The 17,083-nt window shown below is 42.3% G+C and overlaps 1 protein-coding gene across 1 annotated transcript; it reads left to right on the forward strand.

Moving 5' to 3' along the window:
- Positions 1–12,632: 12,632 nt before the first annotated feature.
- gata6 (GATA binding protein 6) lies at positions 12,633–16,789 on the forward strand (the record flags this gene model as incomplete). The annotated part of the gene is made up of 7 exons (XM_084545717.1): positions 12,633–12,678; positions 13,302–14,186; positions 14,799–14,971; positions 15,729–15,854; positions 15,967–16,054; positions 16,146–16,243; positions 16,628–16,789. Exons 2-7 carry the CDS (start codon positions 13,361–13,363, stop codon positions 16,787–16,789), a joined length of 1,473 nt encoding a protein of 490 aa, XP_084401843.1. The 5' UTR covers positions 12,633–12,678; positions 13,302–13,360.
- Between the last annotated feature and the right edge of the window lie 294 nt (positions 16,790–17,083).

A 17,083-nucleotide genomic window follows, 5' to 3' on the forward strand; every position in this document is an offset into this window, starting at 1 on the left:
GTTGGGTGTCTTAAGCAAGGTTTAAGTAAATTTTTGCAAAAAAATCACTTTAGCCCTGAAACAACAGGAAAATTGCTGCCAATAATACGGTGAATATATGATGAATACAAACACACCTACCAACACACAATCACATCCTCATAGAGCTACTTGGTGCGTGTCATAAATTGCGTACGTGCATATGAATGCACGTGTGCAAACATCGTCTGGTGGCTGCTGTAAAGACGCCGCCATCTCGGCCCTGCCTCAGGCACATATAAGGTAATGCATATGCCGCATTTCCCCGCTCATTTCACTTTTTGGCACCGTGCGCCGCCACAGAGATATACTGTCACTAGGCAACTGACAAAGGCTATCAGTATTACTTCAATGTGTCAACAAATCCAAAGTAATCCTGAATGAGTAGCGATAGTCATTTGTTTAATGTAAAGATGTTATCAATTTTTACAAGCTTGCGCTGTTGGCTAACTTCTGCCCTGTTCTTCAATCAGAGTCTTCACTTGAGCCAGATGCAGCAGCAGCAGCAGAGAGTATTCCCTTGATGGCGGCTACTGCCCGTGACTCCTATTAGATTACGGGGCAGATTTATCGAACTGGCTTCCGGTTCTTAGATAGGACAGCGACAACACTTATCTCCAGATATTCCCTTATCAAAAGACAATTTAGTGAGAGAAATAGACATTAGCCCAGATTTTTTTACATTGCAGAGTGCTCCAGCTTAGCCTCCTTGGTACAAGGGTCTGTTTGCACTGTGCACACACATGCACACCTCCATCTGCCCGGATAGAGAAGCATTAACATTGCCTTGGTGCTTCTCTTGATGTCACTGCCATTACGTTCGCATCAAGCTCTTGGACTTTGAGATTACTTCTGCTTGGATGTGGAATACTTACAAAAAAAAAAAAAAAAAAAGGGCAGCACGAGCCTTTAGCGGAAGGAAGAGACATGAATGAAATTTTGGTAGTGGTGACGTGCGTTGTGCAGAAGTGTTGGCGGTGGTTGTGTGCGGCTGACCTAGCAGCGGTGACCGACAGGCCAGCCTTAGCAACCGGTAAAAGAGGTCACCGTGAGGTTATCCTGACCGGAGCTTAATAGTTTTATGTCTGGATTTATCAAGAAATAAGGGAGGCATGTGTTTGTGTAATTCTTTCACTTAGTAGTGCATGCCTGCTGGTGCTGCGTGCAGAGAAGGAGATGTTGGAAAGCAGTGGTTAAATCTGAAGCAGCTACAAGATTTTGACAAAGGTGTTTGTCAGAGAAACATTCGTGTGTGTGTGTGAAGCCAGAAGGCCATCTGGGGGAGTTAGTAGGCGGATAGCGTACACTCCTCTGCTTATGACCCTGGAAGGATAGAGAAAAAAAAAAAAAAAGGAAGAGAAGAAAAGAGAGAAAAACCGGGCAATAAAGTTGCATGGAGTATGCCTGTGTTTTATGGGGCTAATAACAAAGTTTGAGCTCCGATTATTAACGTTGATGTCGACCATCTTCTTTTCCTGCAGCCCTTTTTTCCGCCAAACATCTGCTGGCATGTCAGATGAGAGAGGGTCCGTGTAAGAGCTGATGTGCCCAACAAGCATTCAGGCTATTTGCTCTCTCCGTGGATTATGCCTGTAAAAAAAGGGGGCTTGCAGGTGCTTGGGACACGGGGCACACAGTGTCTAGGGGCCGTGTTAACTATTAACGCAGCCATATAACGCTGTTACTGATTACCGCTTCTCGCTCTTGAGACTCCCACTGACCTGAGTCACAGGTAGGAATCCCACAAGAAGGTGTGGATTTGTGTGTGTGCACACGGTCCTATAGAGTGGATCCGTTGCAGCCAGCGCTCACCAAGCGTGGTGGTGGAACTCGGCCTCCCTCGTGGTCGTAATTCTCACTTACCTCTTCCCACACGCGGGCCTCTCCCTCACTGCATCTTGTCATTGACCTTCGTGGTGACCTTTATCCTTTCCGCCATAAAACACAGAGACGTAAAGGTGTACTGTACAAAGTCAAGAGGAACCATGTACTCCAGGTACTTTACTCTGGGGTGAAAGTCTAAGGTGTAGAGGGCACTGATGAATAACTCGCAGCAGCATGCCTCGCCATACGTGTGCTGCGAGATGAGGAAATGTCAAGCGGTTGAGCGGCAATATGATTTTGTGATAAGAACAGTGCTTAAGCTAGTTCACGTTGTTAAATTTGAATTAGCGCAAGAGGACACTTATCAGTGACTTAATGGTGATTTGGTCAAATAAAACGTTATAAATCCTTTGCAATGGGGTGTGATGAATTAAAACTGCTTTGGGTGCACGTTACTTTGTGAGATGAGGAAACAAACTACTACCTCCTTTCATCTTTCTCTTGGTTATCAGATGGTGTGAATGATAAACTGCAGCATATTTTTTGTTAGGCTGAATTTCAGATCTATTTCTGATACAAAACTGGCCTTTATTTGTTTCCTGATTGTCTATGATCACAACAAAATGCACAATTTATATTTATAGGCAGAACATGTTTTAATGTTGAACGGAGCCAGGCTCGCTGTTTCCCCCTGGTTTCCAATCTTTGTGCTAAGCTAAGCTAACCAAAGCTAATGGTCTCCAGCTTCACGCAGACGTCTCGGGAGTCGATTCTCATGTAAGTCACAGGGAGTGATTTTAAGAAATGCTAAAGCGTCAATAAAGTCAACGTTTGCAACCCCGAGTCAAAGTGATGCTCCCATGCCGGCGTGTGCTGATCTTCACTAAACACAATTCTTCAAATCTGAGCAAATAAAATCCTATCCGACTCGACTGTGTAGGAGTGAAAGCCCAAGCTCTGAACCTCAAACGTGGACGCCGCATCCCTAATCAGCAGATAAATGCAAATCACAAGTAAAAGACACTGTGTCACCACGCCGAAGATACAGGCCGCGACGACCGCTCCCATCCTTTGATTCCCTGGCGTTATTATCGCGTCGCGTTAATCATGTTTTATGGACAGTATGGCGCAGTCCGTGGCTACGGCCCACGTCTGCCCTGGATGCTGCATCTTCAATCTTCAAGGCTGCGTTCCAGCAGATCTGTAAACACTCGGCTTAGTGGAGCCTAAGCACCTAAGCTGCTGACCGCCGTCTATCAAAACAAAGCGCACGCACTGGTCAGGGTTCATGAGAATAATAGCAAGGGTCAAACCGGAGGACAGCTCCTTTTTTTTTTTTTTGAAGTTCAGGGCTGGATTTAGTCACTTTTTTATCTTTTATTCAATTTATATGTTCGTTATGCACACAATTTTCCATAGAAAGGTGTGTCATACATTTTTCATGTATTTATAGTATAGTTATACAACTTAGGTTATGATAACATTCTTGTGAAATAACTGGCAGTGTGGACGTGACTTTGACTCTGAATTGGAGTCAGTCAAGTCGAGAAATGAGCCAATGGTAAGCCAGACCAATCTTTCTTGGTCTCTTTTGTTGGCGCGTACATTGCCAGTCACAATGAGGGATTTAACTGTACGTGCTGCAGATCACCCTGATACGGCCACTTCTTTTTTCTTTTTTTTTGTCGCATAGGCCGTGCAGCGGCGGAAACTGAACATGTTTGTCAGACACTGCAGAAGGGCACTTCTCGCTCATGTGTAATTTTGCCGCAATATCCACACAAGGAAGGTCTGCATTCGAAACCAATCTGTTACTGTGAAGTAGAAGGGATTGTGACACATTGTTTTTCGACCAAGCCGCGTGTTTTCCGCCAACAGGGACACAAACCAGCCTGAGATATTATACTCCCACCATGGGCAAACATGCAAACACAGCGAGCCACTGCTCCGCATGGTACAGTACACACCGCTAGAGAGGGCACAAAGGAAGGCGCATGATTGGTGTGTTTGACAGCGATCTGATAAAACCATAATTGGAGTATGTAGAATGCATATGTTTCTCAGTCAAACAAAAGCCCTGGTCACGCCATAGAAACTGCCTCTCAATGTTTTCATTGTCTGGCAACTGACTAAAGTGAAGGAGAGGGCGACAGAAACCTCCAAGTCAGACGGAGAGTGTGTTTAATGTGTGCAGAAGGGGAGCTGTGTGTGTGCGTGTTTGTCTGCGAAGCGAGGTTGCACGGTCACAGAAGGACAAGCGCGGTGCAAAGTCGGCCATGTCTGGTGGCGCTCCAGACCCGCTTGAGTGCAAGCCCGAATCTTATCAGATCTCAGAAGGCGTATTTGTTCTTCTGACTGAAAAGCTGTAGACACTTTTGAACACAAGAAAGTTAAACTGTATTTACAAAAAAAGGTCAAGGCCGAGACTGGGCATTTCCTACTTGGACGGATATTTTGAGATGTAGTTTAGCATCTCGTTACTATTTCTGCGCGCACTTAAAAGGTTGGACACGTGAAATAAAACATTGATATATACCTCTTAAAGTGTCTAGCCATGAATCTGATATTCCAAAAGTTTTGATATTATCTGCCATCCACTCTATACACATTGCTTTCCATCAGTGAAAATTACTATATAATTAAAACACAGGGTTACACCTGATTTATTATTATCTTAATTGAATAAAATCTGACTTGCTGATCACCGTAATGGTATCAAGATACAAGATTGGGCTGTATCCAGCTTTCATTATCTACACATAGATTGATTCATTCACTTGGTGATATAAAGCTACTATGGGACTGTTCATCTTATCTCATGGCTGAATTGTTGGAGTGTCTTTCAGTGTTTATGGTCTTTCGCTGGCCCCGTTGCTACAGTGCTACACTTTCTTCACTTTTTAGAAAGAGATTTATTAATTCTTAAACAGCAGATTAGGTGACTTTGTCTAAAGGAAGAATCAGATGAGACACAACCCAAGCCCCTGTGCCTCAAGGAGACGTCTTGGGAAACAAGAGGCATGAAGTTGGGGACGGGGAATGACATCTGACCAGAGTTGGCAACCAGGGTGCACCCTAGCCAGAGACTCAGCTGTCATTAAAGGTATTACTATCTGTACCTGTGCTTCTGCAAAGAAAATGTCTGCAGACTATTAAAATGTTACTTTTGTGGCATAATGTCAACAAACGGATCTATCTGATACTAATAAAGGTTAGTGAGAAAATAAGTTCCTTTTGCAATTTGGGTGAAATGCACCACAAAAAGGCAAAAACAAATGGTGTCACAATACATAAAATGGTCAAGGTGTAAAGACGCATAGGTTAATAACATTGTTGTCTCCCAATAAACCATGACAGAGACACAGGGTGTCAACATCTCTTGAAGTTGAAGCATCCGACAGAACTGATATGTCTGTTTATTTTATGTGAAAAACCTTTAATCCCTTCTTCCTTTTATATCCCATCTATGATATCCTGCAATTTTCAGTTTAACAATTGCTGATTGTTGATCATTTCCACCACATACTGCGCTCGTATCTTTCTAACAAGCAGCTGAGAGTTCATAGACCTTGAAAGCATGAGTGGGCCTGCAAGGTCTACCAGCTGCTCCGCTGCAGTGCCAGGTCCAAGTATCCGACCCTCCGTACCCCCACAGCCGCCCTGCCATCTCCACCTACTACAACGGACTGAGCTGTCTCTGTTTTGCTATCAGTGACGTCACCTCGGCCCAAGGCTGTTTTCCCTCAAGCAGGGGCTCCGAACGGCTGAATCAGGGAAGTCACAAAGTGTACTGGAGGCCTGACCTTCTCGCCTGAGACAAAACACATAGAGAGGGGCTGGCTCCACAGGACGGAGACGCTAGCATGGAAACAATAACACAGCCTCTGAATCTACACAAGAGATGAGGCTCTGTTTTCCAGGGGCGGACGCAGAAAGTCGTCAGGCGTCTGTGTGAATCAAACCGCACTTGATCCCGCTTTGATGTCAAATCACTTGGAGTGTGGTGGCTCTAAAACTTTAATTTGAGTTCGGCCACATCTTCAAGTTGCCAAGAGTCCAAGTGGCAAATATTTAGTTTTATTTATTCTCTTTTATGTGATTTCCTCTTTTAGTACAGTATTTTGAATTGACATATGAGTAGATCATATCATAGATCATATATCAAAATGTTTACAGTATCAATGTATTTTTTTTCTTTTAATTAAGTACACCGCTAAATCCAGGTTTAGCTCATCTTAACATATATACACAAAAGAGGGAGAACAGCTTACTCTAAGGCAACAAAATCTGCCTGGCAACAATGCTAAATCTCAATAATTTATAATATATTACATTGTATATTATATTACCATTGTTTAATCCATATACAGAGCAGGACTGTTTGTTCTGCCTCAAGTCTTCATGCTAATCTAAGCTAACCAAAGCTAACTAGGAGCTAGCTGTAGCCTTAGCAATATTTAATACATATAGTATTATATACATAAACTCCTGGTTATGACATGCTAAGTCGTGTTCACAAAATAAGTTATAAAATAAGTTCAACTGCTAACATCAACTGCTCAGTAACTGTTGAGCCATCGAGGCTAACAGTTAGCGAGCTAATGACCAGATAACTTAATATAGGGAATGCTAAGGAGAGGATGAAGGCTTTATATCAAAATATCTAGATTTTTCTCAGACATACAGTATAAAATTATATAAAAATAACCACCTAAGAGGTGGCAAAAACCTCAAGAGGCAGTGATTCACGGACTTGTATTCTCAGCTAGAACAGCACATCATGAATCACCTCATTGCCTCTCATGTTTATATGATAAACTGTTTTGTGGGATCTTTATGTTTGCGGGGTTTTCCAGTTTTGAGCAGCTGATAATAATATAATCTTAAAACACCAACACGGCTGTGGAACAAAACAGATTTTGTAAAAATAAGACTCACTGTAAATTATCCGTCTCTTATTCCAATTCCAGTGTAGTGCTTACATTGTGTGTGTTTGCCTTATCTAGTTTTAATTACATTTTAAACACTTACTCAGTTGTCAGGGGATGGGTGGGGGGTCTTATCTGACTACTAGCTCCTTCTAGGTGGGGTTCCTCTGAAGTGAGCCCAGAAGTCCCTACTACAAAAAAATTCCTATTGTGAGTCAACCGACTGTTAAACAAAGAATTATGAGTCAGTACCATTGGCTGTATACACTAGGTCAGCACCTGGCTTTAATGGAAAGTGAAAATTTAGATATTAACACTGAGTTAAGTGCAGATAATTTTTGTCTTGACCATGTTGATCCGTTCTTCATGTGTAAAGTTTCCTCAACGTAACACACGGGGGGCATCCTCTTATAAGCTTTTAACTAAACATAAAAGCATCAGTGTGGCTCTTCGTCGTTCACTCCATCATAGGATATCTAAAAATAGTAAATGGACTTTGGTCTGCAAAAGACAACTCGCTGCTGATAGCAGAGTCCACGTCAAAAATGCCTTGAGAGGTTTACAAACTCAATATTCCGTGTGGCAAGAGCCCTGGCTCTTAATCCGCTTAATCCCACGGCCAATATGACTAACTAAAATGTGCAAATTAATATTATAATTACACACAGCCAGGCATTGATCTTCTCATCCACCTAATCCTTCACATTTCAGCCTCAGCTTCCTCTATCGAAGCTTTATTTGAATTTCAACTCATATATGATGCCAGAGCAAACTCTCTCTATCTTCATTTAACTGTAGTATTCCCACTAATGCAGCATGGTGGCTTTTGTTCAAGGGAGACAGATAAGGGCAGCACAAGTGATAAAAACATTCATAATATCATAACATATGCTGTAGTTGATTGGAGCCACTGGAGCCAGAGTTTAGGGAATAGGTCAAATAAACCTCGAGGCCTGTGTCAGGCTGATATGACATCATGACACTCGGGTGATAAAGTGGCATTACTGGAGACACAAATAATAACAGATAAATGGTTCTTTTTCGGATCACAGACTAGCCTCCATCTTTTTCTCAGAGTGTGTGTTTTCTCCTCGAGCTTTCTGTGTTCAGAGCCAAGACAGTAAAGGCACCAAAGCAAGCTTCCATATAAGTATGTATGTAAAGAGCTCTCTATTCGTCACTCATTCCTCACATGACGCTGACAGCAAGTGTGATGGTGCATGATCGCTCCCACTCCACTCCCTACGGTGACACACAAACTGGAGCAAACACACACTCTGCGCAAGCGGCCAGGTGAGCAGGGCGTTCCGTTGTGGGCGAGTCGAGGAAGCAAGGACGGTGCACGTCCAAAATGACAAAGGTTGCTTTTACACCTGTCATGACCCGTTTAATCATCTACCACTTCAAACAGGAGAGTCTGGCGTTCACGGCCTCCCAGCAGCCTTTGCTCCAGCGGCCCTGGACAAGCTGCCATTCAGTATTCAGTGGAAGACAGGGGAGAAAAGACCCGGGCAACGTATAAAACTTAACTGTGTCTTCCATAAAACGAGAGCAAATACCTGAATGTTTTAAAGGCTATGGGAGGAGGAGGAGGTAGTAAATATGGGAAACAGGTTTCACATTTGATTGTTTAACATAACAGATCGAGTTTAATCTGATCACTCTGTTTCCTCCTTATAGCTTTATTTATCCATGTGTTCCACTATTATAGATTATTTTTCAGTTTCAGATCAGTCATGCAGCACTTGGTTTTAGGTTACCTCATTCAACTGCTGTAATGTAGTATATAACAACTATGAATTCATATATATTGAAATTTAAAATTGAATTATCCCTATTTCATACACATCTTCCTCAACAGGATTTATAATCTGACAGGCAACAAAAAGGAAATTTTTCATGTCATTTATTATTAATATTATTAATATTTGTTATTTTGATTACGAGTTTATCAAAGTATTTTATAGATTAGAGAGAATTATGACCTGATGTGGTGTAACGTTTGGTGATGCATCAGTGTTAAATCACTTGTTTTAAACTAGAAAAATGCATTTTCTCTCTTATTATTATTTTTGCATGCAATTTAAAAAAAAAATTAAAAATAATTACACCGTGCTTCTTCTATTAGAAAATAAAATGCAAAAACAATTATAATCAAATCCCACAATTAGGTAACAAACTTCCGATGCTTCCAGAAAAAAAACAATAATAATAATAAATGATTATAGTGTAAGTTTTTCCGTAGAAATTACTCTCCTGATCAATTTTTTTGTTTAATTTTTTTTTCTTCCATCATTATTGAAGAATTGCCTGTTACACAACGCAGGCTTCACCTTAAACCGCGCATTATGCACAGCATACAAATATGAAGGAACCGGTGATTAAAATGATGAATTGCGTCTATTTCCTCCTTGTTTTACACGCAGCTACAGTCTCTTTTCATCAATCATCATCGACATCACAGACATTCCCGCATGCAGGGCGTGTTAAATGTCCACACGGCCTTTTATAGCCCTGCGTAACCGTAGAAATCAAAAACGAGTCAGAAATAAACTAGGGCGCGACCAGGTCAGTTTTTCAAATTAAAAGTCTGCATAAAATGTATATATATATAAATATTTATCGCCGTCGTTGCTCATAACTCATAGTTTGAAATAATGGGATGGGATTATTACCCTTGCTTATTATCTCTGTAGCATCCTTTATATTGGAGTTGTATTGGCTAATCAGGAGCAGGCTATAACAAGAGCTGGAGTGTTGGAGATAATCATTATCAAGTCGGTACATAAGGCACTGACACCTGAAGAGGGTCGGCCATTAGTCCTGTACACCTCCTGAAAGAAACAAGCATTATTCTGATAAAACTGTGAAAAAAATAAGATAAATAAATAAATAAAAATCTATAAGAATAAAGATGAGATCAATACACTATTTATTAGACGGTAAATTATTATTATTATTGGCTAATTATTATTATAAGTATTATTACAATGTCTTTTTTAATTGTCGTTTTTTTTATTTTCTAACGATAACTAAACTTTTTTTTTATTTATTTAAAATGTTCGATTCTGAAATTGTATTTTAAATTTTCCAAATCAGACCTAAACGTAACTGAATTATTATTATTATTATTATTATTATTATTACGTGGTATTAGGCCTATTAGCCTTCTGCATTTACTAGATATACGTTCAAAGGATATAGATAAAGATAATTAGGTTAGAGGCCTGCGTCTCTTTACCGTGGCTGACAGCCATGCAGGCCCGCACTGTTTGACCGCGTCTGGATAAATGTGGAGACAGGGCGGCGTCCTGCCCACTTCTTCTCCCGGTGCTCCGTGTGTCAGAGGAGCACACTTTGACATTACTCCGAAAAAAAAAAAAAACAAAACACCTCATTCATCAACTCGAGGCTCCGCAGCCAGCGAGTAAAGACGTGAGAGAGGAGGAGGAGGAGGAGGACGAGGAGGAGGAGGAGGAGGGGGAGGAGGAGGAAGGTGGCGAGAAGCGAGAAGAGAAAAGAAAAAAAACAACAACACGATTTTGTATTCTCGCACCTCCCTGACAACCGATCACTGCGACGATGGGATAGGAGACAGTAGCGCATGGTTAGGTTACCCCCACCCACCATCACCCTCCCCTTGATAAAATCAAGTCTCCAGAACCTCTACTGCTTTTTCACGACTGACACGCAAACGCTGCGTCAGATATGTGATCCACGGCATGCGTAAAAATTATACGAGCGAAGTTCTGTGGAAAGTAGAGCTCTTGCCTTGCATGTGGATTGAGATTTATTGCCACGTTTGACACACAAATAGACGACCCCAGGTGCCAGCAGCAGCGATAATAACAGCAGCAATGAAACAATGGGGCCTAGTGGAGTGAGTCAACGGCGGCTGTGGTAGCATTACGCATACAGGGGGCTGAAAACTTATTTTTCTAAGTAGCTGCTAGAAATGGGCTAAAGCTGTGGTTGTGGTAGCCTACTAAACAGCAGCTAGGACGGGGTAGTACAAATCTAATAATGATAGCAATAGTGGGAGTAGTGGCTCGAAGACTAAGCTATGCAGGAATCGTGTCCATGGAAACAGTAGTAGCACCAATAATAATAATAATAATAATAATAATAAAGCGTGTTTAATTAATTCAACAGGCCTGATTGGTCAGATCCTTAACAATAATTACAAATAAGTGCATCCGTGTGTATTAGCTACTGGTATTGTAAGACCATTAACAAGTATAGTGCAGTAATAGTAATAGTGGCAATAGGGAAATTTTAATCATAAATGGTAGATTGCTCAGTTTATTTTCAGTCCTGTGTTACGGCCTTAGGCCTGTAGTAGTAAATGTGCAGCCCTTCTAGCAGCAGTCATGTTGGAAGTACTGGACACACTTGAGTTCTCCGGTCTGCAGCAGTATCACCAGCAGTATTTTGCAGTAACATTATTATCCTCCACTCAGACAGAATGCAATAATACCCTCTGAATGGTGGAGAGTGTGATGAACCGAGGACCGGCCGTCAGGGCGCACGAGCAGACCTGTGAATGGCTCAATTGACACCTCGCTACTTTTTGATCACTTCACTCATCACCATGTATATTCGGGCTGAACGAATCATCGCGGTTCAAAGCGAAGCTCTTCACAGCAGCAGCAGCAGCAGCAGGAGCAGGAGGACGTGCGGAGAGTTTGGGCTTCCACACACCTGAAGCCGTTTAATCCTCAATGAAAGCGTCTGACAAAAATAAACTAATTAGGAGGGGTATTATTGATCACTGCGCCGAGTGGAGAGAATAAACAAAAGAGATCAAGACTGAAAGATACGCATGAATAAAAGCCCCTTAAACTACATTTTATTAATTGATTAGTGTTATTAAACGGGTCGACACAATAAAGTAAGTTTAATTTTGAGTTTAATCCGGTCTTGTTTTGTTTCTGCCAGTGGTGAAAATAATTACCAAAACGTTTTCCCTGAACATAATTAGCTGCAAGTCGTGTATAAGAACAAAAACGCGAGCAAAATATTATTATTAAGTAAAATATGTTTCATGCAGGTAAACCTATATTGGCAAAGGCGCAATTACGCGGAAGTAGCACTTTACTGAGGCTGTTGAGCTAAATAAACAAAAGTTTTGGCTCATTTAACTAATTAACTTAATGTCCTATTGACTTGTGGTGGGATTTTTATGTAAACAAATGCAGATGTTGGCTGTCACATGTGGCTGAATGAAACGTCCAATAATTCCCCCTCTCCGGTGAAGCCAGTGGAACAGAAGTACAAACACAAAATGGGAGCAACTGCGTGAAGAATATGTGTCACGAATTAGTACGCAAGATGGCTACTAATGATCCAAGAAAAAGTGTCCAGCTTTACGCGTATAGTGATGAACTGGAGAGTTGAAATAAAGGGCAGCAAATAAACCAATAAAAAAATAATAACGGAATAATAAAAAATAAAAGTTAAAATGTTACAGGGCTAGAATTTAGACGGTGAGATCATTTAAAGGTCATAATCACTGATGGCCGTTATTGATCAGGACTTGATAAAATTAAAAAAGCTGAGAAGGGGGAGGGGCCTTGTCATAACCTAGAAAAACACTGTGATTGAATTTACAAATGACTGTAGGGTTTCAGACATGATCAAGTGTCTTTTCTTTCTCTCTCTCCCTCTCTCTCTCTGTCTGTGTGTTTCTCGGCGTGATTGATTGGAGGAGTTCACCGGCTGGCACCCCCATCGTGTTTCCAGCCACTCAAGCTCCACATGATTGGTCCGCCTTCTGCGGCCGCGGCCACCAGAGGCGCCTCCTCTCATAAACCTCGTCAGAGCGCAGTAGCGTTTCCCATTACTTCCAAGAGAAGCGGAGAACCACTATTAGGAACTTTGCGTGCGACCTATGGCACACAACTAGCAGGTACGCGGCGTCTAAAGTGTCTTAAAGTCTTTTTTTTCTACTTTCTTCTCCTGCTTCACAGCTGGCTTCAACATCTGGCCGTGTGGAGCGACCTAAACGCATCATTTCGGGGTATTGTTTTATCGCTCCAGCCTGCCTCTCTGTCCTTATCTGTTTCGGGTCTTATCAAACGGTTATCTCTTTTGCTGTGAAGACATATTGCGTTTTGTTTCCTATCTGTTGTGTGTGTGTGTGTGTGTATACTTGTGTGTGTGTGTGTGTGTGTGTGTGTGTGGGAGGATAGGGATTTGACACGGATGGACCCCAGTGCCTCTTTTAAGAGAGCTTGATGGGAGTAATGGCAGTCACTGTGGGCTGGATGTGTTTCACTGGATCTAGAGATGATACCGAGTCAGTGATCATTAACATTCGTAGTATATTAGGATTTTATTAGAGGAAGTGTAGTTAATTTAAAGATGAAAACAAACTAGTTTCATATGAGATGCTGGTTTGCGCTTTTTTCAACAGAAACTTGTCGAGTTTCTGTCCTGATGTTTTGGCTTTCTCTTCGCTTGTCCCCCACATAAAAGCAGAAAGGTTAATTTTTCCTGATTTTCTAACTGGTCTAATTCTTTTTGCCACAGGGTTGAGTACTCCCTGAACCTTTTTATTAACCCCTACGGTGTATGGAAAGTGCTCCTGGATGGACCTGGGCGAAAACGGCTGGTCCATGGTCAAGCGAGAAGTATCCAGCAGCCCAGGGTCACCGGCTGAGCAGACCTACCTGACCGGTGACAGCAGGAGGGACGGTCCCACCTCGGATGAGCTGAGGACGCCTCCGAGCGAGCTTGACGCACTGGGATACAGATCACTACACTCCTACCTTCACTTCGGACACCATAACAACACCCTGACCACTGCCGAGGACATCCCGCGGTTTACGGATTTAGACCAGGGGAGCAAACTCGTCCTCTCCACCGGAGCGCACAAGGCGAGCTTGCTGGTGGACCCGACCGACATGTACCAAACACTGGCCATCGCGGCAGCCCAAAGCCAGACTGGATATGATTCCTCCTCTGGAGGTTATATGCACTCCAACCCCAACTCCCCCGTGTATGTCCCCAGCTCCCGAGTGGGCCCCATGATACCCAGCCTCTCTTACCTGCAGGGCAGCAGCTCTGGTCAGCCCAGCCACGCAGTCTCCAGTCACTCGGTGTGGTCGCAGTCCACCCCAGAGAGCCCTTCGTACAGCACCGGGAGCCCGCACACCTCCAGTCGTTTCCACTACCCTCCGAGCCCGCCCATGAATAACGGGGCGCCCAGAGACACCGGCTACGCCAACACAGTGAATGTGAGCAGCAGGGACCAGTACGGCCTCTCTCGCCCCCTGAGTGGGGCCTACCCGAGTCCATACTCTCCGTATGTTGCACCCCAGCTGACCTCGCCCTGGACCGGGGGACCATTTGATAACACGATGCTGCACACCTTGCAAAGCAGAGGTGCGCCCTTGATTCGAGGACCAAACGGAGGTAAGAAAAAAAGTAAAGTAGGCCTAGAGAGGGACATGGCGACGGGATTATTTTTTCTTCTCACCATCTATGATGGAAGAATAAAACAAATTATTTTAAACAAGTGTTAATCAGGTGAGATCATTGTAACTTAGGTGCTTTTATAATAGAATTTTGAGTTGAAAATGTGAAAAATAAAAAACAAACTTATGTTAAGTAAAGTAGCACAAACATATTATTTTTTGTAATTAAAATTTGAGCTAAATTTGGTCTGACAGAACACGTGCGTGTGCGCCAGTCCTGCAAAAAAGCGCAAGGCCGAACTCTGTGCGCCAGCGTAAAACTAAAAATGCTATAAAACTAAAAATAAAATAAAATCCCCAAAGTTTTCAATGAACACTGCCACAACAGCACAACCTACACAAAATGTAAGTTTGCTGCATTTATAACTCATCACTTTAACACACTTGATCTGTCTCTGTGCAATCATTTTACTCGTCAGCGTGAAATCTGTTTTTCATCCACCTGACATAAGAATGTTCAAGACTCACAAACCCTCATAAAAAAGATTTAACGTTCACGAAACTGTGCGTCATTCTAATTGAAGCATTTATTTATTTATTCATTTTCCAGTTTCAGATATTCTCGACGACATGGGGGAGAGCAGGGAGTGCGTGAACTGCGGATCCATCTCCACGCCGCTGTGGAGGCGCGACGGCACGGGCCACTTTCTCTGCAACGCCTGCGGCCTCTATAGCAAAATGAATGGTCTGAGCCGGCCATTAATTAAACCGCAGAAACGGACGGTAAGGAGACAGGGGACCACTTAAGCGCTCAATTTCCTGCCTAATTGTTTCAAACAATGGCTGGAGGTTATCGCCAATGATATTCATCTAGATGAGAAGACTCCCTGAGGTGATATAGGTTTTAGTCCAGATCTGATTTGGATCCAGTAATTTTTGCTTCACTGTGTCTGTGATTCATCACATAAAAAAAAGCGTATTTTAGTTTGAGTAGCTTTAATATTTTGTGCAAACTGATCCTCATCATTAGGACCAAAATAATATTAATTCATAAATTAACAATCATAATTAAATTGTGAAATTAGTAGCAATTAATTCCATATGATTTAAAGGCTTTATTCTAACTCAATTGGATTAAACCTGTCCCGAGGATGTCTGTTAACGAAGCCAGACACTTAAACTCTATTCAAAGTTTTTCAGGGTAATTTAATCTAAATTTGCACCAAATCGTCAAATCTTTCCAGGTGCCATTACGCACATTACGCACACTTTTTACAAGGAAATCAGGTGCCAGTTTGGACTCTTTTTGGACCTGAAAATAAACATTCTGCAAAAGGCCGTGCGTAAAAGCAAGATCTTAATAGATTCTGTGTTGTTGTTTTCAGGAAGTAAGGCACGGGCACTATAATTAAATTAGCCTGCCTCGCTTTTTAAAACTCTTTATTTTCTCCCAAGTTTAAAGCTCCTAAAACATTTCAGAGCTTTTTAATGTTTAAAATTCATTATAATTAAATTATTATTTTTTTGTTTTTGTCACCAGTCAACGTCCAGAAGAATCGGCCTTTCCTGCGCTAACTGTCAGACGAGCACGACCACTTTGTGGCGCAGAAACGCGGAGGGAGAGCCGGTGTGTAACGCGTGTGGGCTCTACACAAAATTACACGGGGTGAGTTCAGATCTGCTGACACAATTCCAACGAATTATATTTTTTTAATTTAAAAATAAATAAATAAATAAAGTAAAAAAAAAGATATTAACTAAAATGTTTAACTCTGCAGGTACCTCGGCCGCTCGCCATGAAGAAAGAAGGAATCCAGACGAGAAAGAGAAAACCAAAAACTCTGAATAAAACGAAGGGATCCTCTGGTGAGTTACTGACGAATACGTTGCTCACATGCGTGCGTGGAAGATCACCATTACATGTTGCTGTAACGAATATGTTTTTATGTGTTTATAGGAAACAACAACTCTGTCTCCATGACTCCCACATCCACATCTTCATCCAACTCCGAAGACTGCTCGAAAACAAGCTCTCCCTCTGGACAGGTGTCAGGGGTAAGGGATTTTTAAAAGACATATTAAATGTTGAATTATGATTGGACACGTATCTGATTTGGAAGAGGACTTAAAAAAACAATGCAATAAATAAAATAGTAAATATGACCCTTGTAATTATTTTAGTCAGGCTTGGTCTAGTTTCCATTCTCAGGAGTATTTTGTAATGAACCAACTGAAAATGCTGTAATATCACATGCATGCTGACTGATGCTCTGTGGTGATGACTTCTGCTAATCAGTGTGTCACTATAACTTTACAGTAAGATGAGCTTCACATTCCTCATGAGCAGATGTCTTTTTTCTCCCACTTATGTAATGCAAATGGTATCCGAGTCCAAACCCCCCCAAAAAGTTGACACTTGTGTGTTTTCTGGTGTTGCAGGTGAGTTCATCCGTGCTGTCCAGCTCGGGGGAGGGAACAGGCTCGAGCTCAGCGGTCAAGTACCCGGGACAGGACAGCCTGTACACCAGCGTGGGCTTGACCCAGTCATCAGATGTAGCTTCAGTGAGGGGTGAACCCTGGTGCCCCATGGCCTTAGCTTGAACAGCTAAATCATCAGGACGGACAGAAATCGCTGGCCCCCCTTTTTTTTTTCTTTTTTTTCTGGAGGCTTTGGAAGTATTTGGGGGGCGAGTTTGCTTTCTTCCCTCTCAGCTGACACAAGAGGGGTCGGACAAGGGGGGGGGAAAAAAAGAAGAGCGAGACGACCTTCGGCCACACTACAAGCTTGAACCGAGCGTGGAATATCTGGGATTGGGGGTCCAGATTGGATCTTGTCGCCTTAAAAAAAATAAAACAACATCAACAAGAAGGGGAAACGCCAGGCCAGACGATCAA

The sequence above is a fragment of the Chelon labrosus genome (assembly GCF_963514085.1).
Source record: "Chelon labrosus genome assembly, chromosome: 6".
In the NCBI taxonomy this organism is placed as follows: Eukaryota; Metazoa; Chordata; class Actinopteri; order Mugiliformes; family Mugilidae; genus Chelon; species Chelon labrosus.